This window comes from Chrysemys picta, chromosome 7 (genome assembly GCF_011386835.1).
Source record: "Chrysemys picta bellii isolate R12L10 chromosome 7, ASM1138683v2, whole genome shotgun sequence".
NCBI lineage: Eukaryota > Metazoa > Chordata > Testudines > Emydidae > Chrysemys > Chrysemys picta.
In genome coordinates, this window is record NC_088797.1 from 50958827 (window position 1) to 50975336 (window position 16510).

General features: G+C 50.0%; 2 protein-coding genes across 7 annotated transcripts in view; one reads left to right on the forward strand and one right to left on the reverse strand.

Moving 5' to 3' along the window:
* RBM6 (RNA binding motif protein 6) overlaps positions 1-16510 on the reverse strand; it is a 150052-nt gene that overhangs the window by 45585 nt on the left and 87957 nt on the right. The window lies entirely within an intron of this gene.
* LOC135972669 (uncharacterized) lies at positions 5010-6927 on the forward strand. Its single transcript, XM_065551417.1, has 2 exons — positions 5010-5534; positions 6377-6927. The coding sequence occupies exons 1-2, from the start codon at positions 5132-5134 to the stop codon at positions 6781-6783; spliced, it is 810 nt and encodes a 269-aa protein (XP_065407489.1). The 5' UTR covers positions 5010-5131; the 3' UTR covers positions 6784-6927.

Here is a 16510-nt window from a genome sequence, read left to right on the forward strand (position 1 = left end):
AGTGGCGCCTTTGTTACTGAGCTTAGGACCAATGGAATTGGCTGCACTAATCTGCTCCCACTTCTTTGTTGTAGGAGCTGGATGCACTTTTGAGAATTTATCCCCCAATGTCTCCCGACGCCTTTTTGCATGGGAGGATGTGAAGCTCTTCTTTGAGCTCCTGCTCAGCATTCAGGGGAGCCTTTTTGTGGCCTGCTTCAATGTCTGGGGCATCGCCTTCAATGGCTTGGATGGTCCCAGTGCCAAGGTTGATGCCAGAGCTGGGTTTTTTTCTCAGTGCTGACTTCTCTGCTAAAGTCCTGGGCACCACCCACCTGCTTGATTATCTACTGGACAGTGTGGGTTTTACCAGTATGGGTGTTCTTAAGCCTGGGTTTTCTGGGTCCAACCCCATCTTTGTAGACTGCTCTAGGAGATGGAGCTTAAGCCTTGCATCCTGAGATTTTCTGGAACGGGTGACGACAGAGAAACAAACCAAGAAACTGCTTGCAATGTGGGAATCACCCAGGCAAAAAAAAGACACCTGGTGTGCCAGTCTAAGTCCTTTGCAATAATAGGCAGGGCTTCTAGCCCACCATCTTGTACCAGGGGTGAGTGTACAGAGGGGTATGGTCAAAGGCTTTCAAACTGGATGAGGATTAAAGAGTCCAAAGGGTTGAAGGTTGTTCTGAAATGTTTTGGAGGTTTCTGATGAAGATAGCTCATGCTAGAGTTGTCAGCAGACAGGATACCACTAGATTCCATCAGGCTGCCACAGGTGATAAGAGGGAACTGACAGAGGGTCAGAGCCACCGCTCCCTTGGGAGCACAAGGGGGTTCAATGTGCATGAGACACCCCAATGGACAAGAATAGTAAAAAAGCACATGAACACCTAGCATGGAATCCACACTGACACACACACTCAAAGAATGGATTTTCTCTTGTGCTTAAGGCATTGGATTTGGACCCAGAGACCAAGCTCTATTCCTGGTTCTGCCATGGACCTGTTCTATGATGTGGAACAAGACTGTCATCATGCATAAGAGGCCTGAATTTAGGTTGCACGAGCAACCCTAATTCTAGCATTTCCTAACTTTTGGAGGCTTCACTTTGCAACCTTAACCTTACACAAGGGTTTTTTGTGTGGGTATAATCCCCAATAAAACTGATACTTGCTCACAAAATATGTATTGTTCATTTACTCCAGCAAGTGTTTAGTTTTAACTTAACTACAGAACACTGGGTGAACTGTGGTATTTAGAAAAAGCTACCAAGTCTTAATTTTATGAGAACACACCATAGCAAACTGCTTTTTAAAAATAGTTTGCAGAGAAGTTGGGCAAGTCTGCTTTTGTTGGGGTTTTTTGGTGTGTGGGGGGGGTGTTTGTGTGGTTTGTTTTTTTTAAGGAAATATTGAGTTTACAAATCAGTGAGGTTGTGGACTAGCATCAGGAATTGGTTTACACCACTGCGGGATGGACAGAAAACACTTTTTCTGAGTGGAACGCTAGAGAGGGTGGCATATTCTAGTGAAATGAGAATATGAACTACAGCCAGAAAGTTCCTAGTCTGACTCCTGTCTCTGCCACTACCCATGTATGTCCAGAGATAAAAAACCCACAGCTGTCCCGGGTCAGCTGACTCAAGCTCATGGGGCTTGGCATAGGGGCTGAAAAACTGCCATGTAGAGATCTGGACTTGGACTAGAGCCTGACCTCTGGGACCCTGCGAGGGGAGAAGGTCCCAGAGCCTGGACTCCAGCCTGAGCCCTAACATCTACACAGTAATTTTTATCCCCACAGCCTGAGTCCTGCAAACTGGAGTCAGCTGATCCAGGCCAACCATGACCATGCCACGAGGCTTTTATCCCTGTGCAGATGAATCCGATGAGCATGGACAGGTCACTTCAGGTGGAATTTCCAAATGTGCTTAAGTTCTTTGGAAAAATCCCATCTTTCTCCTCTCTGTATCTGTTTCCTCATCTTTAAAATGGAGTTAACACTACCTCACCTACCCCATAGAGGCCCTGGAACGATGAGTGAAGAGCTCTGAAGATCTAAAGCACAACATGCAACATTCATATTAAGCCATATATGGATTGGCTTATACCACTGGCTCTTCTGTGCCTTCCCTCTGTAATCTCACTCAACAGGAAACTCATGACTCACTCAAACGGAGATCATCTCTACCAGACACAGCCTCCCCTATTCCTACTCAACTCCAGGGGGGTCGCTCCCTAGACCACCTTCTTCCTAGGTACCACTAAGGTCTTCCTTCCTGTACATAGACCAATTCCTCACCCCCCGATGTTTTCTAGCTCCCTCCATGTTTCTACCTCTGCCCTGCTGAGTCCTCTGATCCTCCTCTTTTCAGACTCCTAAAGCAATAGGAGACCATCCAATTCCGACAGGTCCCCAAATCCTCTCAAACTTTTTCTCTGTACCCAGACATCCTTATCCTGGACAGGCTCTCAAACTCCCCTGGTTTTACTGTCACAATTCCATCCTCCAGACTACAGCAGCACCTCCAAACATGTTGCTGTGCTGAAGCTCACTGCATGGCAGCTCACAGAGAAGGTGGGCGTTGTTTCAGGGAGGGATAAGGCCAATGAAAAGGACAGAGGAGTCACTATTTCCCCAATCAACCTGATTTCTGCCCCAAGGCAGAGGCACAAACAGCCTCCAGAGACCAGCTGTGGAGCTACACCCCTGGGACATTGAAAGGGAGAAGTGGATTCCTGCCCCTCACCCAAACATCCCTCCAGCACTAAGACCAGCTACTCAGCAGGGCTCCAGCATAATGACTTGGCCCACTGTAGTTAAGATTTAGAAGTTATGGTCATTTGTAACCCCCTTTCTTTTAAGTATGTCAAATCGTCTCAAGAGCAAATGGGCAAGAGCTTTCCAGGCCTGATCTCAACCCAGCAGTGAGAAGTTGTTAATTTTATTTGCTTTACAAATTCTGAGTTAAATCAGCTCAGCCATTTTGGAATGGTTGCAGGTGAAGACAGACTTCACACTGTAAAAAGTTCTTTCCAAGGGGGCCTGATTTTATACAACTAAAAGACAGCCGAAGTTAGACACTTCAAACTTGGTTCTAGGCCGCTGGGCAGCATGGCAGGGTCCGGATTCCCGGCTGCCCAGCACTGCAGAGGTCCCTTCTACTTCCTCCCCCCTCCTTTTTCTTAAGGGGAAAGAAATTTTCAAAGCAAAAGCTACAGTTAGTGCAATGTTAAGATGGAAGAGTCAGGGAGTTTCAGAAGTACAGCAGTATCCATTGGGCCACTTACTCTATATATTTATACCGTGCTCATCATAGAATCATAGAATATCAGGGTTGGAAGGGACCTCAGGAGGTCATCTAGTCCAAAGCAGGATCAATTCCCAACTAAATCATCCCAGCCAGGGCTTTGTCAAGCCTGATCTTAAAAACCTCTAAGGAAGGAGATTCCACCACCTCCCTAAGTAACCCATTCCAGTGCTTCACCACCCTCCTAGTGAAAAAGTTTTTCCTAATATCCAAACTAAACCTCCTGCACTGCAACTTGAGACCATTACTCCTTGTTCTGTCATCTGGTACCCCTGAGAACAGTCTAAATCCATCCTCTTTGGAACCCCCTTTCAGGTAGTTGAAAGCAGCTATCAAATCCACCCTCATTCTTCTCATCTGCAGACTAAACAAGCCCAGTTCCTTCAGCCTCTCCTCATAAGTCATGTGCTCCAGCCCCGTAATCATGTTTGTTGCCCTCTGCTGGACTCTTTCCAATTTTTCCACATCCTTCTTGTAGTGTGGGGCCCAAAACTGGACACAGTACTCCAGATGAGGCCTCACCAATGTCGAATAGAGGGGAATGATCACGTCCCTCGATCTGCTGGCAATGCCCCTACTTATACAGCCCAAAATGCCGTTAGCCTTCTTGGCAACAAGGGCACACTGTCGACTCATATCCAGCTTCTTGTCCACTGTAACCCCTAGGTCCTTTTCTGCAGAACTGCTGCCTACCCATTCGGTCCCTAGTCTGTAGCAGTGCATGGGATTCTTCCATCCTAAGTGCAGGACTCTGCACTTGTCCTTGTTGAACCTCATCAGATTTCTTTTGGCCCAATCCTCTAATTTGTCTAGGTCCCTCTATATCCTATCCCTACCCTCCAGCGTATCTACCACTCCTCCCAGTTTAGTGTCATCTGCAAACTTGCTGAGGGTGCAGTCCACTCCATCCTCCAGAGCATTAATGAAGATATTGAACAAAACCCGTCCCAGGACCGACCCTTGGGGCACTCCACTTGATACCGGCTGCCAACTAGGCATGGAGCCATTGATCACTACTCATTGAGCCCGACAATCTAGCCAGCTTTCTATCCACCTTATAGTCCATTCATCCAGCCCATACTACTTTAACTTGCCAGCAAGAATACTGTGGGAGACCGTATCAAAAGCTTTGCTAAAGTCAAGGAATAACACATCCACTGCTTTCCCCTCGTCCACAGACCCAGTTATCTCCTCATAGAAGGCAATTAGGTTAGTCAGGCATGACTTACCTTTCGTGAATCCATGCTGACTCTTCCTGATCACTTTCCTCTCCTCTAAGGCCTGGTATACACTAGGAGGTTATGTCGAATTTAGCAGCGTTAACTCGAATTAACCCTGCACCCGTCCACACAACAAAGCTATTTATTTCGACATAGAGGTCTCTTTAAATCGATTTCTGTACTCCTCCCCGACGAGGGGAGTAGCGCTAAATTCGACATGGCCATGTCGAATTAGGGTAGGTGTGGATGGAATTCGATGCTAATAGCTCCTGGAGGTATCCCACAGTGCACCACTCTGTTGATGCTCTGGACAGCAGTCCAAGCTCGGATGCTCTGACCAGCCACACAGGAAAAGCCCCAGGAAAATTTGAATGCCTTTTCCTGTCTGGCCAGTTTGAATCTCATTTCCTGTTTGGACATCGTGGCGAGCTCAGCAGCACTGGCAACGATGCAAAGCTCTCCAGCAGAGGTGACCATGCAATCGCAGACTAGAAAGAGGGCCCCAGCATGGACTGATCGGGAAGTCTTGGATCTGATCGCTGTGTGGGGCGATGAGTCCGTGCTTTCGGAGCGGTGATCGAAAAAACGGAATGCGAAGATCTACGAGAAGATCTCAAAAGCCATGACGGAGAGAGGATACAGCCGGGGTGCAACGCAGTGCCGCGTGAAAATCAAGGAGCTGAGACAAGGGTACCAGAAGACCAAAGAGTCAAACGGACGCTCTGGATCCCAGCCCCAGACATGCCGTTTCTACGAGGCACTGCATTCCATTCTAGGTGCGGCCGCCACCACTACCCCACCACTGTCCATGGACTCTGACGATGGGGTATTGTCGACGGCCGCTTCCTCGGAGATGTTCGCGGACGGGGAAGATGAGGAAGGAGATGAGGAGGACGAGGCAGTCAACAGCACTTTCAACGCTGATTTCCCCGACAGCCAGGATCTCTTCATCACCCTCACGGAGATCCCCTACCAACCCTCCCAAGGCGGTAACCCAGACCGTGAATCAGGGGAAACATCAGTAGGTAAGTGTTTTAAACATTTATTTTGAACAGAATAGGAATGGTATCTTAACAATGGGTTTTTCATGATTAGTTTGCCCTAGGCTCTTTAGTTTCTAATCCTTGCCAGTGCAGCTACTGGAAAAGTTTGTCAACATGTCCAGTTTTTCATGATTAGTTTGCCCTAGGCGCTTTACTTTTTAGTCCTTGCCAGTGCAGCTACTGGAAAATTCTGTCAATATGTCCGGGGATAGAGCAGAAATCCTCCTGGGACATCTCCACGAAGGTCTCCTGGAAGTATTGTGAAAGCCTTTGCATCAGGGTCCTGGGGAGAGCGGGCTTATTGCATCCTCCATGGTAGGAAACTTTTCCGCACCAGGCTAGCAGCAAGTACTCCGGGATCATTGCCTCGCAAAGCATGGTGGCATACGGCCCTGGTGCCTGCTGGCATTCACGCAGCATGCGGTCTTTCTCTGTCTCCGAAATCCTCATCAGAGTGATATCACTCATGGTGACCTACTTTGAATTAGGGGAATGTTAGTATTGGGACTGATTGCCTGTTCCTTTACATAACTGTAACCGGCCGTTTACAGCCACGCAGTGGAGGCGTGACGGGGGCAGCATGCAGGGATCTTTCCCGGGGACAGCCGCGAGGGGGGTGCTAGTCGAATTCCATTGTCCGGCCCCGCTTGTGTGATCTGTACAGCAAGACCCCAGACACTCAATGGGAAGGCCGAAAATTCGACCTTGTACTGAGTGCACGTGATAGGTGCTGTGCATGGTCTTGTTCACAGAGAAAGACTATATTCATTGTTCGCAAAACTGTATCTTTCTGAGGAATTCACTCCCTTTTTCCCATCCCACAGCTGCGAGTGTCTCCCGAGCTACCCCGGCATCCCCCTCCCAGAGGCTGGCACAGATCAGGCGACGAAAGAGAAGGACACGGGACGAGATGTTCTCAGAACTTATGGGCTGCTCCCGAGCCGAGGCAGCACAGCAGACCCAGTGGAGGGAGAACATGTTGCAATACCAGCGATCACACAGCGCACGGGAAGACAGGTGGCGGCAGGAAGACCTGCAGGTGACTCAAATGCTGCTTGGACTAATGAGGGAGCAAACGGACACGCTCCGGCACCTTGTAGCTGTTCTGCAGGACCAGAGGCAGGAGGACAGAGCCCCGCTGTATTCTCTCTCTAACCACCCTCCCCCCACCACAAAGTCCCATCCCCCCCTCACCCAAAGTCCCAAGAAAGAGGGGCGGCAGGGACCATGAAAACAGTCACTCCACCCCTGCAGACTGCTCAAGTAACAGAAGGCTCTCATTCCCAAAGATTTGATAAGTCCTTTCCTTCACTCCAAAAGCACCTCACCCAAGCCCCCGTCCCAGTTTCATCCCCTGTGTAGTTAATAAAAAATACGTTTCTGTTAATTACTGTTTCCGTCATGTTCTTTTAGAGGAGAGTGTGTGTTTGAAGGGGAGGAAGGGGGTTAGTAATTGGAGAGGACAGTCACCTTTACCAGGGTACAGACACGGGGGCAGGTTCAGCAGAAGGTCACACACACATTGCAGTCACTAGGCACCCTGGTCAGGCTGGGAGGTGGTTTTCATGTTCTGGGGGGAGGGGGGAGGAGGAGGGGGGAGGGCCGTTACATATCTTATGCAGCGGTCCTTAGCCTGGATGACAGAGCCACACAGCAGGGGATTTGTAACCGCCCTCCCCCGCCACAAAGTCACATAGCCCCCACACACAGAGTCCCGAAAAGGAGGGGTGGCAGACTCCGTTGAAACAACCAGTCCACCACTGCGGACCGCTCTAGGAGCAGGAGCCTGTCATTCCTCGAGTTTAGAAGCGTCCTTTCCATCACTACACCCACTCCCACCACAGTCTGCGTCCCAGTTTCAACACTTTACCACGAAATCCTTAATAAAGAAAATGGTGTTAATGAACAAAGTTTCATTTATTTTATTTTTAAAGGTGTGTTGGAAGGGGGGTAAGGGGATTGGTAACTGGAGAGGATAGTCAACATTAACTGGGTAAAGAAACGGGGGCAGGTTCAGCTTCTGTTGAAACAAACTTAATAGTCACAGGTTACCCTGCTCACTCTGGAACCTAGCTTTCAAAGCTTCCCGGATGCACAGCGCATCCCGCTGGGCTCTTCTAATCGCCCGGCTGTCTGGCTGGGCATAATCAGCAGCCAGGCGATTTGCATCAACCTCCCACCCCGCCATAAACGTCTCCCCCTTGCTCTCACAGAGATTGTGGAGCACACAGCAAGCTGCAATAACAATGGGGATATTGGTTTCACTGAGATCAGAGAGAGTCAGTAAGCTTCTCCATCTCCCCTTCAGACGTCCAAAAGCACACTCCACCACCATTCTGCACTTGCTCAGCCGGTAGTTGAAGAGTTATTTTTCACTGTATAGGGCTTCATGAGCCAGGGCATTAGTGGGTAGGCTGGATCCCCGAGGATGACTATAGGCATCTCCACATCCCCAACAGTTATTTTGTGGTCCGGGAAGTAAATACCTTCCTGCAGCCATCTAAACAGACCAGAGTTCCTGAAAACACGAGCATCATGAACCTTGCCCGGCCATCCGATGTTGATGTTGGTAAAACGTCCCCACCAGTGCTTGCAGCACCATTGAAAAGTAGCCCTTTCAGTTAATGTACTGGCTGGCCTGGTGGGCCGGTCCCAGGATAGGGATGTGAGTTCCATCTATAGCCCCACCGCAGCGAAGCCATCTATGATCACCTGCATGTTTCCCAAGGTCACTACCTTTGAGAGCAGTAGCTCATCGATTGTGTTGGCTACTTGCATCACAGCAACCCCCACGGTAGATTGCCCACTCCAAAGTGATTCGCGACTGACCGGGAGCTGTCTGGCGTTGCAAGCTTCCAGAGGGCTATGGCCACTCGCTTCTGGACAGTCAGGGCTGCTCTCACCAGGGTGTCCTTGCGCTTCAGGGCAGGGGACAGCAACTCACAAAGTTCCAGGAGAGTTCCCTTACGCATCCGAAAGTTTCGCAGCCACTGTGATTCATCTCAGATCTGCAGCACTATGCGGTCCCACCAGTCCGTGCTTGTTTCCCGGGCCCAGAATCACCGTTCCACAGCATCAACATGACCCACTGCCACCATGATGTCCACGGCGCGAGGTCCCGTACGTTGAGAGGTCTGTGCCCCTCTCAGACTTAATGTCCTCACCGCGCTGCCGTAGCCTCCTTGCCCGATTTCTCAGCATCTGCCTCTGAAAAAGGTGGATAATAAGGTGCGAGGTGTTGACAACGGCCATAACTGCAGCGATGATTGCAGCGGGCTCCATGCTCGCAGTGCTGTGGGTCCGTGCTATCAATCACCAGAAAAGTGCGCGAACTGATTGCCCACGCGCTTTCATGGAGGGAGGGCGGGAATGAGTGACGGTTGAATGACGACAGTTACCCAAAACCACCCTCGACACATTTTTTGCCCCAGCAGGCATTGGGGGCTCGACCCAGAATTCCAATGGGAGGCGGGGACTGCGGGAACTGTGGAATAGCTGCCCACAGTGCACCGCTTCCAATGTCGACGCTTGCCCCGTTAGTGTGGACTCACAAAGTCGAATTACTGTCCTTAGTGTGGATACACACGTTCGACTTTGAAATATCGGTTCCACAAATTCGCTTTAAGTAAAATTGAACTACTCTCGTAGTGTAGACATACCCTAAGTGCTTCAGAATTGATTCCTTGAGGACCTGCTCCATGATTTTTCCAGGGATTGAGGTGAGGCTGACTGGCCTGTAGTTCCCCAGATCCTCCTCCTTCCCTTTTTTAAAGATGGGCACTACATCACTATAGTATCTGACCGCCTTCCAGTAATTCATTAAAAAACTTGACTAATAGCTGTCGCATGTTTGTTCCATTTCCTCAGCTTGGTTTTTGTATTAAATATGTATCTTAATATTACTTCTATTTTATGTTGTTAATGGTACCTCATAGAACATACAGGATGTGCTAAACATCCAGGAAGAGCTGCTGCAGGGACATTAAGACACCAATTCTGCAATCAGCTCAATGGGGGCTGATTCTGCATGGGCGCAATTGCCCACCCTGCTAGGATCTGACTGCAAGATAGGGGCTTACATTTGTGTGCCTGTTTAATATTTTGGCCTGAACACTGCATTAAGATACATTTTTGGAAGGCTTCTTTTGTGTCAGTGGAAGTCCAACAGTTAGTGATAAAGCCACGAAACAGAATACACAAGCAGCACTGCTGGGAATAAGGCTTGGTTGTGTCACAGCACTGCAGACCCAAGCACCTGAGCCAAAAAAATCTGACCTCTGCCTCTCCTTGAAATAAAAAACCCAGACGCAGCAAAGCATTTGGGTTGCACTGAAAATTAGCTGAATCCAAGCTAACGTTCCAATATTTTGCTTCAGTCAAATACTGCTCGTTGAAGCAAAGTAGTGAGGGGGCTGCTCCTCTGCGTGGCACCTCCCCACCTCTCAAAGGCTGGGATCCCACCAGAAGTATGAAACCTTTATCACACACACAACAGGTAGCATGAAGACTGCACTGATATTTTGTGGCTGATCTAAAAATAGGCAGATCAGGTGTCGGTGCAAATTTGATGGGATCTGCCAGAAAACCACAAATGTTTCTGACTTGCCTGTGGAACTTGGCAGGGCTGGATGGGATCATTTTATAGTGGCTCCAGAAAGTGCTTTCAGACAGGACCGTGAAGGTTGTGAGGAGCAACTCTTCACCCTCCCCAGGGTTCTAACGCACACACTCCTACTCCCCCATCTGTTCAATGTGTTGTGAAACCGCCACAGAACTTGAAGACTTTGGAGTTGCACTGACACCAAAGTGCAGGTATTTAACATTGTTTTCTTTTCACCAAATCCAGATTCTCTAGTCTCTGTGCTCTCCTAAGTACCTAACTAGCTAAATTCCCTCTAAGCTGTACGAATGTGCAGCAGGCTATCATGGGCCGCGCAGGTGGGGACAGGCACCTCTCCACCGGCCCTGGGCTCCTTCCGCGAGAGAGGGCTGGGGGGAGTCCTCTCTCCCCGCCACAGCCCTGGGGAAGCCTGCACCCCAAACCCCTCATCCCCGCAGGGCCGCCCAGAAGATTCAGGGGACCTGGGACAAAGCAATTTCAGGGGCCCCTTCCATAAAAAAAAGTTGCAATACTATAGTAACTTGTATTTGGAAATGTAAAAAATAACTAATGAAATACATTCAAAAATTAATTTGTATTAATTTGAAAATACACTAAATACATTGTTTAAAAACATTAAATGCTATAATGGTATGTATACATTTACAATTACATAATGGGCTGTTGCTGGGTGATGGTGATGGTTGGTGCCAATAGGCTATCGCTGCCTGGGGGTGGTGCTGCTGTTGCCCAGGGCTGGGTGGAGAGCTGGGCTCTGGGTTGGGGTGTCTGGCTCAGAGGGGCTGAGCTCGGAGCTAGGGGTCAGGAGGTGCCCGGCTCAGAGGGGCTGGGCTTGGAGCTGGGGGGATGGGGTCGGGGGGGTCCGGCTCAGAGGGGCTGGGCTTGGAGCTGGGGGTCAGCGCTGTGGGAGTAATGGGCTCAGAGGGGCTGGGCTTGGAGCTGGGGGTCTGGGCTGGGGGGGGGATAGGGTCAGGGGGGTGCCCGGCTCAGAGCCGGGGTCAGGGCTGTAGGGGACGGGGTCGGGGGGGTGCCCGGCCCCAGCCCCTTACCATGCCGCTTACCCCCTCTCCCGGAGCCTCAGCGCGCCGTGTCCGGCACTGCAGCAGTGTGGTGTTTCCAGCAGGGCCTGAGCTCCCGCCGCTCGGCCGCAGCTCGCAGCCCCACCTTGTTACCAGCCGAGATGCCAGGGGATTGGGGAAGACGGAGGTTTGGGGAGCCTCCGACATACTCGTGGGGGCCCCTGCAGGGCCCAGGGGCAAATTGCCCCCACCTGGGTGGCCCTGCATTCCCGGCCCCACCCCAAAGCCTACAACCCCAGCCGGAGCCCTCACCCATCCTGCACCCCAACCCTCTGCCCCCTCCCACAGCCCAAGCCCCTTATCCCCAACTGAGCCCGCACCCCCAGCCAGAGCTCTCACCTCACCTCCCCGCACCCCAACCCCCTGCCCAAGCCCTAAGCCCCCTCCCACACTCCAAACCCCTCGACTCCACCCCTGCTACACACCACCTCCATATTGGTGCACATAACAAAATTCATTCCGCACATGGATGTAAAAAATTAGAGGGACCATTGATAACCATGATCGATGCGGCGAACAGCAGAGGCTAACAGAGGGAGTTTGCCTGGGGAGAGCGCACTGAGGCTTTCATCTGTGGGTTTCTCTGAGTAGTTCCTGCAACAGCAGAGGAAGCTCTTAATAGGACGGTGATATGGAAGGTTAGCGATCAGCTGTTGTAACCTGCACAGGTTGTGCCATGTTTGTCTTTCTTTCACAGGACAGAAGCAACTTTGTCTGTACAAAGTGCAAGCTGGTCTCCATATTGGAAGAGAAGGTTCGAGGGCTGGAGAAACGAGTATCGACTCTGCGTTGCATAAGGGAAAATGAAGATTTCCTGGACAGACGTCAGGAGATGCTTCTACTGCCACAATGTTCTGAAGATTCAGAGCAGGTGCAGCAGGGACAGAAGGATTGTGAAGAGGTTTGGCAGCATGTGACCTCCAGAAGGAGAAAGAGGAGCGTCCATGCACCAGCAGTGGAGATACAGGTGAGCAATGTTTCCATGTTCTCTCTACAGGTACTAATGTGGAGAGTGGACTAGATGACCCATCTGAGGGAAGGGAGCAGAAGGAGACTCCACCGATTGGAAGGCAAAAGATGCACTGTCCTAGGGATGGGGTTTCCACGACCACCACTCCCAAGAGGAGGAGGAGGGTGGTGGTGGTCGGGGACTCCCTCCTCAGGGGGACTGAGGCATCTATCTGCCGCACCGACCGGGAAAACCGAAAGGTCTGCTGCTTGCCAGGATACATGATGTGACCGAGAGACTGCCAAGACTCATCAAGCCCTCATATCGCTACCCCTTCCTGCTTCTCCACGTGGGCACCAATGACACTGCCAAGAATGACCTTGAGCGGATCACTGCAGACTACGTGGCTCTGGGAGGAAGGATAAAGGAGTTTGAGGCGCAAGTGGTGTTCTCTTCCATCCTCCCTGTGCAAGGAAAAGGCCTGGGTAGAGACCGTCGAATCGTGGAAGTCAACGAATGGCTATGCAGGTGGTGTCGGAGAGAAGGCTTTGGATTCTTCGACCATGGGATGGTGTTCCAAGAAGGAGGAGTGCTAGGCAGAGACAGGCTTCACCTAACGAAAAGAGGGAAGAGCATCTTCGCCAGCAGGCTGGCTAACCTAGTGAGGAGGGCTTTAAACTAGGTTCACCGGGGGAAGAAGACCAAAGCCCTGAGGTAAGTGGGGAAATGGGATACCGGGAGGAAGCACAAGCAGGAGAGCGCAAGAGGGGAGGAATCCTGTCTCATGCTGAGAAAGAGGGACGATCAATGAGTTATCTTAAGTGCCTATACACAAATGCAAGAAGCCTGGGAAACAAGCAGGGAGAACTGGAAGTCCTGGCACAGTCAGGGAACTATGATGCGATTGGAATAACAGAGACTTGGTGGGATAACTCACATAACTGGAGTACTGTCATGGATGGATATAAACTGTTCAGGAAGGACAGGCAAGGCAGAAAAGGTGGGGGAGTTGCGTTGTATGTAAGAGAGGAGTATGACTGCTCAGAGCTCCGGTATGAAACTGCAGAAAAACCTGAGAGTCTCTGGATAAAGTTGAGAAGTGTGAGCCTGCTATAGACCACCAGACCAGGGGGATGAGGTGGATGAGGCTTTCTTCTGGCAACTAGCAGAAGTTGCTAGATCGCAGGCCCTGGTTCTCATGGGAGACTTTAATCACCCTGATATCTGCTGGGAGAGCAATACAGCGGTGCACAGACAATCCAGGACGTTTTTGGAAAGTGTAGGGGACAATTTCCTGGTGCAAGTGCTGGAGGAACCAACTAGGGGCAGAGCTTTTCCTGACCTGCTGCTCACAAACAGGGAAGAATTAGTAGAGGAAGCAAAAGTGGATGGGAACCTGGGAGGTAGTGACCATGAGATGGTCGAGTTGAGGATCCTGACACAAGGAAGAAAGGAGAGCTGCAGAATACGGACCCTGGACTTCAGAAAAGTAGACTTTGACTCCCTCAGGGAACAGATGGGCAGGATCCCCTGGGAGAATAACATGAAGGGCAAAGGGGTCCAGGAGAGCTGGTTGTATTTTAAAGAATCCTTATTGCGGTTGCAGGAACAAACCATCCCGATGTGTAGAAAGAATAGTAAATATGGCAGGCGACCAGCTTGGCTAAACAGTGAAATCCTTGCTGATCTAAAACGCAAAAAAGAAGCTTACAGGAAGTGGAAGATTGGGCAAATGACCAGGGAGGAGTATAAAAATATTGCTCAGGCATGCAGGAGTGAAATCAGGAAGGCCAAATCACACTTGGAGTTGCAGTTAGCAAGAGATGTTAAGAGTAACAAGAAGGGTTTCTTCAGGTATGTTAGCAACAAGAAGAAAATCAAGGAAAATGTGGGCCCCTTACTGAATGAGGGAGGCAACCTAGTGACTGAGGATGTGGAAAAAGCTAATGTACTCAATGATTATTTTGCCTCTGTCTTCACGAACAAGGTCAGCTCCCAGATTGCTGCACTGGGCAGCACAATATGGGGAGAAGGTGACCAGCCCTCTGTGGAGAAAGAAGTGGTTCGGAACTATTTAGAAAAACTGGACATGCCGAAGTCCATGGGGCCGGATGCGCTGCATCCGAGGGTGCTAAAGGAGTTGGCGGGTGAGATTGCAGAGCCATTAGCCATTATTTTTGAAAACTCATGGCGATCGGGGGAGGTCCCAGATGACTGGAAAAAGGCTAATGTAGTGCCCATCTTTAAAAAAGGGAAGGAGGAGGATCCGGCGAACTACAGGCCAGTCAGCCTCACCTCAGTCCCTGGAAAAATCATGGAGCAGGTCCTCAAGGAATCAATTATGAAACATTTAGAGGAGAGGAAAGTGATCAGGAACAGTCAGCATGGATTCACGAAGGGGAAGTCGTGCCTGACTAACCTAATTGCCTTCTATGATGAGATAACTGGCTCTGTGGATGAGGGAAAAGCAGTGGATGTGTTATTCCTTGACTTTAGCAAAGCTTTTGATACGGTCTCCCACAGTATTCTTGCCGCCAAGTTAAAGAAGTATGGGCTGGATGAATGGACTGTAAGGTGGATAGAAAGCTGGCTAGATCGTCGGGCTCAACGGATAGTGATCAATGGCTCCATGTCTAATTGGTAGCCGGTTTCAAGCGGAGTGCCCCAAGGGTTGGTCCTGGGGCCGGTTTTGTTTAATATCTTTATTAATGATCTGGAGGATGGTGTGGACTGCACTCTCAGCAAGTTTGCAGATGACACTAAACTAGGGGGCGTGGTAAATACACTAGAGGGTAGGGATCGGATACAGAGGGACCTAGACAAATTAGAGGATTGGGCCAAAAAAAAAAAAAAACTGATTAGGTTCAACAAGGACAAGTGCAGAGTCCTGCACTTAGGACGGAAGAATCCCATGCACTGCTACAGACTAGGGACCGAATGGCTAGGCAGCAGTTCTGCAGAAAAGGACCTAGGGGTCACAGTGGACGAGAAGCTGGATATGAGTCAACAGTGTGCTCTTGTTGCCAAGAAGGCTAATGGCATTTTGGGCTGTATAAGTAGGGGCATTGCCAGCAGATCGAGGAACGTGATCGTTCCCCTTTATTCGACATTGGTGAGGCCTCATCTGGAATACTGTGTCCAGTTTTGGGCCCCACACTACAAGAAGGATGTGGAAAAATTTGGAAGAGTCCAACGGAGGGCAACAAAAATGATTAGGGGTCTGGAGCACATGACTTATGAGGAGAGGCTGAGGGAACTGGGATTGTTTAGTCTCCAGAAGAGAAGAATGAGGGGGGATTTGATAGCAGCCTTCAACTACCTGAAGGGGGGTTCCAAAGAGGATGGAGCTCGGCTGTTCTCAGTGGTGGCAGATCACAGAACAAGGAGCAATGGTCTCAAGTTGCAGTGGGGGAGGTCCAGGTTGGATATTAGGAAACACTATTTCACTAGGAGGGTGGTGAAGCACTGGAATGCGTTACCTAGGGAGGTGGTGGAGTCTCCTTCCGTGGAGGTTTTTAAGGCCCGGCTTGACAAAGCCCTGGCTGGGATGATTTAGTTGGGAATTGGTCCTGCTTTGAGCAGGGGGTTGGACTAGATGACCTCTTGAGGTCCCTTCCAACCCTGATATTCTATGATTCTATGATCAGGTACCAAATGAAAATCATCTAGCTTAGGCCACGTCTACACTATCACTTATGTTGGCAAAACTTATGTTGCTTAGTGGTGTGAAAAACACACATACACGCCACTTCCCCCTCCCTCCGCTCCCCCCCACAAGTGATATAAATTTTGCCAACATAAGTGGCATTGTGCACAGAGCTACATCAATGGGAGAGCTTCTCCCACAGACAGAGCTACCGCCTCTCATTGGGATGGTTTAATTATGTTGATGGGAGAGCTCTCTCCTGTCAGCATAGAGCAGCTACATGAGAGATCTTAAAGCAGCAGAGCTCCATCAGTACAGCTATGCCGCTGTAAACTCTCTAGTGTAGACACAGCCTAAGACACAATCCAGGAAAGACAGATAATGCTGGTAAGTAGGGGGAAGCACTGAAGAACTGGCAGGAGTTGTGACTGTTCTCTCCTATTGATGGCTACTCCTGGCTTTTGGGCTCACTAGTCCAAAATCTTGGAGGGTCTTATTGGAGCCATCATGACTTATGCCTCTCAGGTGGCACGGATAGTTTGAAGCATCTCTTTGGTTGGCCTAGAGTTTGCAAACTTTCTTCAATGTGAACTTTACCATATTAACCCATATCTGTCATTGCTAGGCTACTTAAGGCTAACCTGGAAGTGAACTCTGGACCTT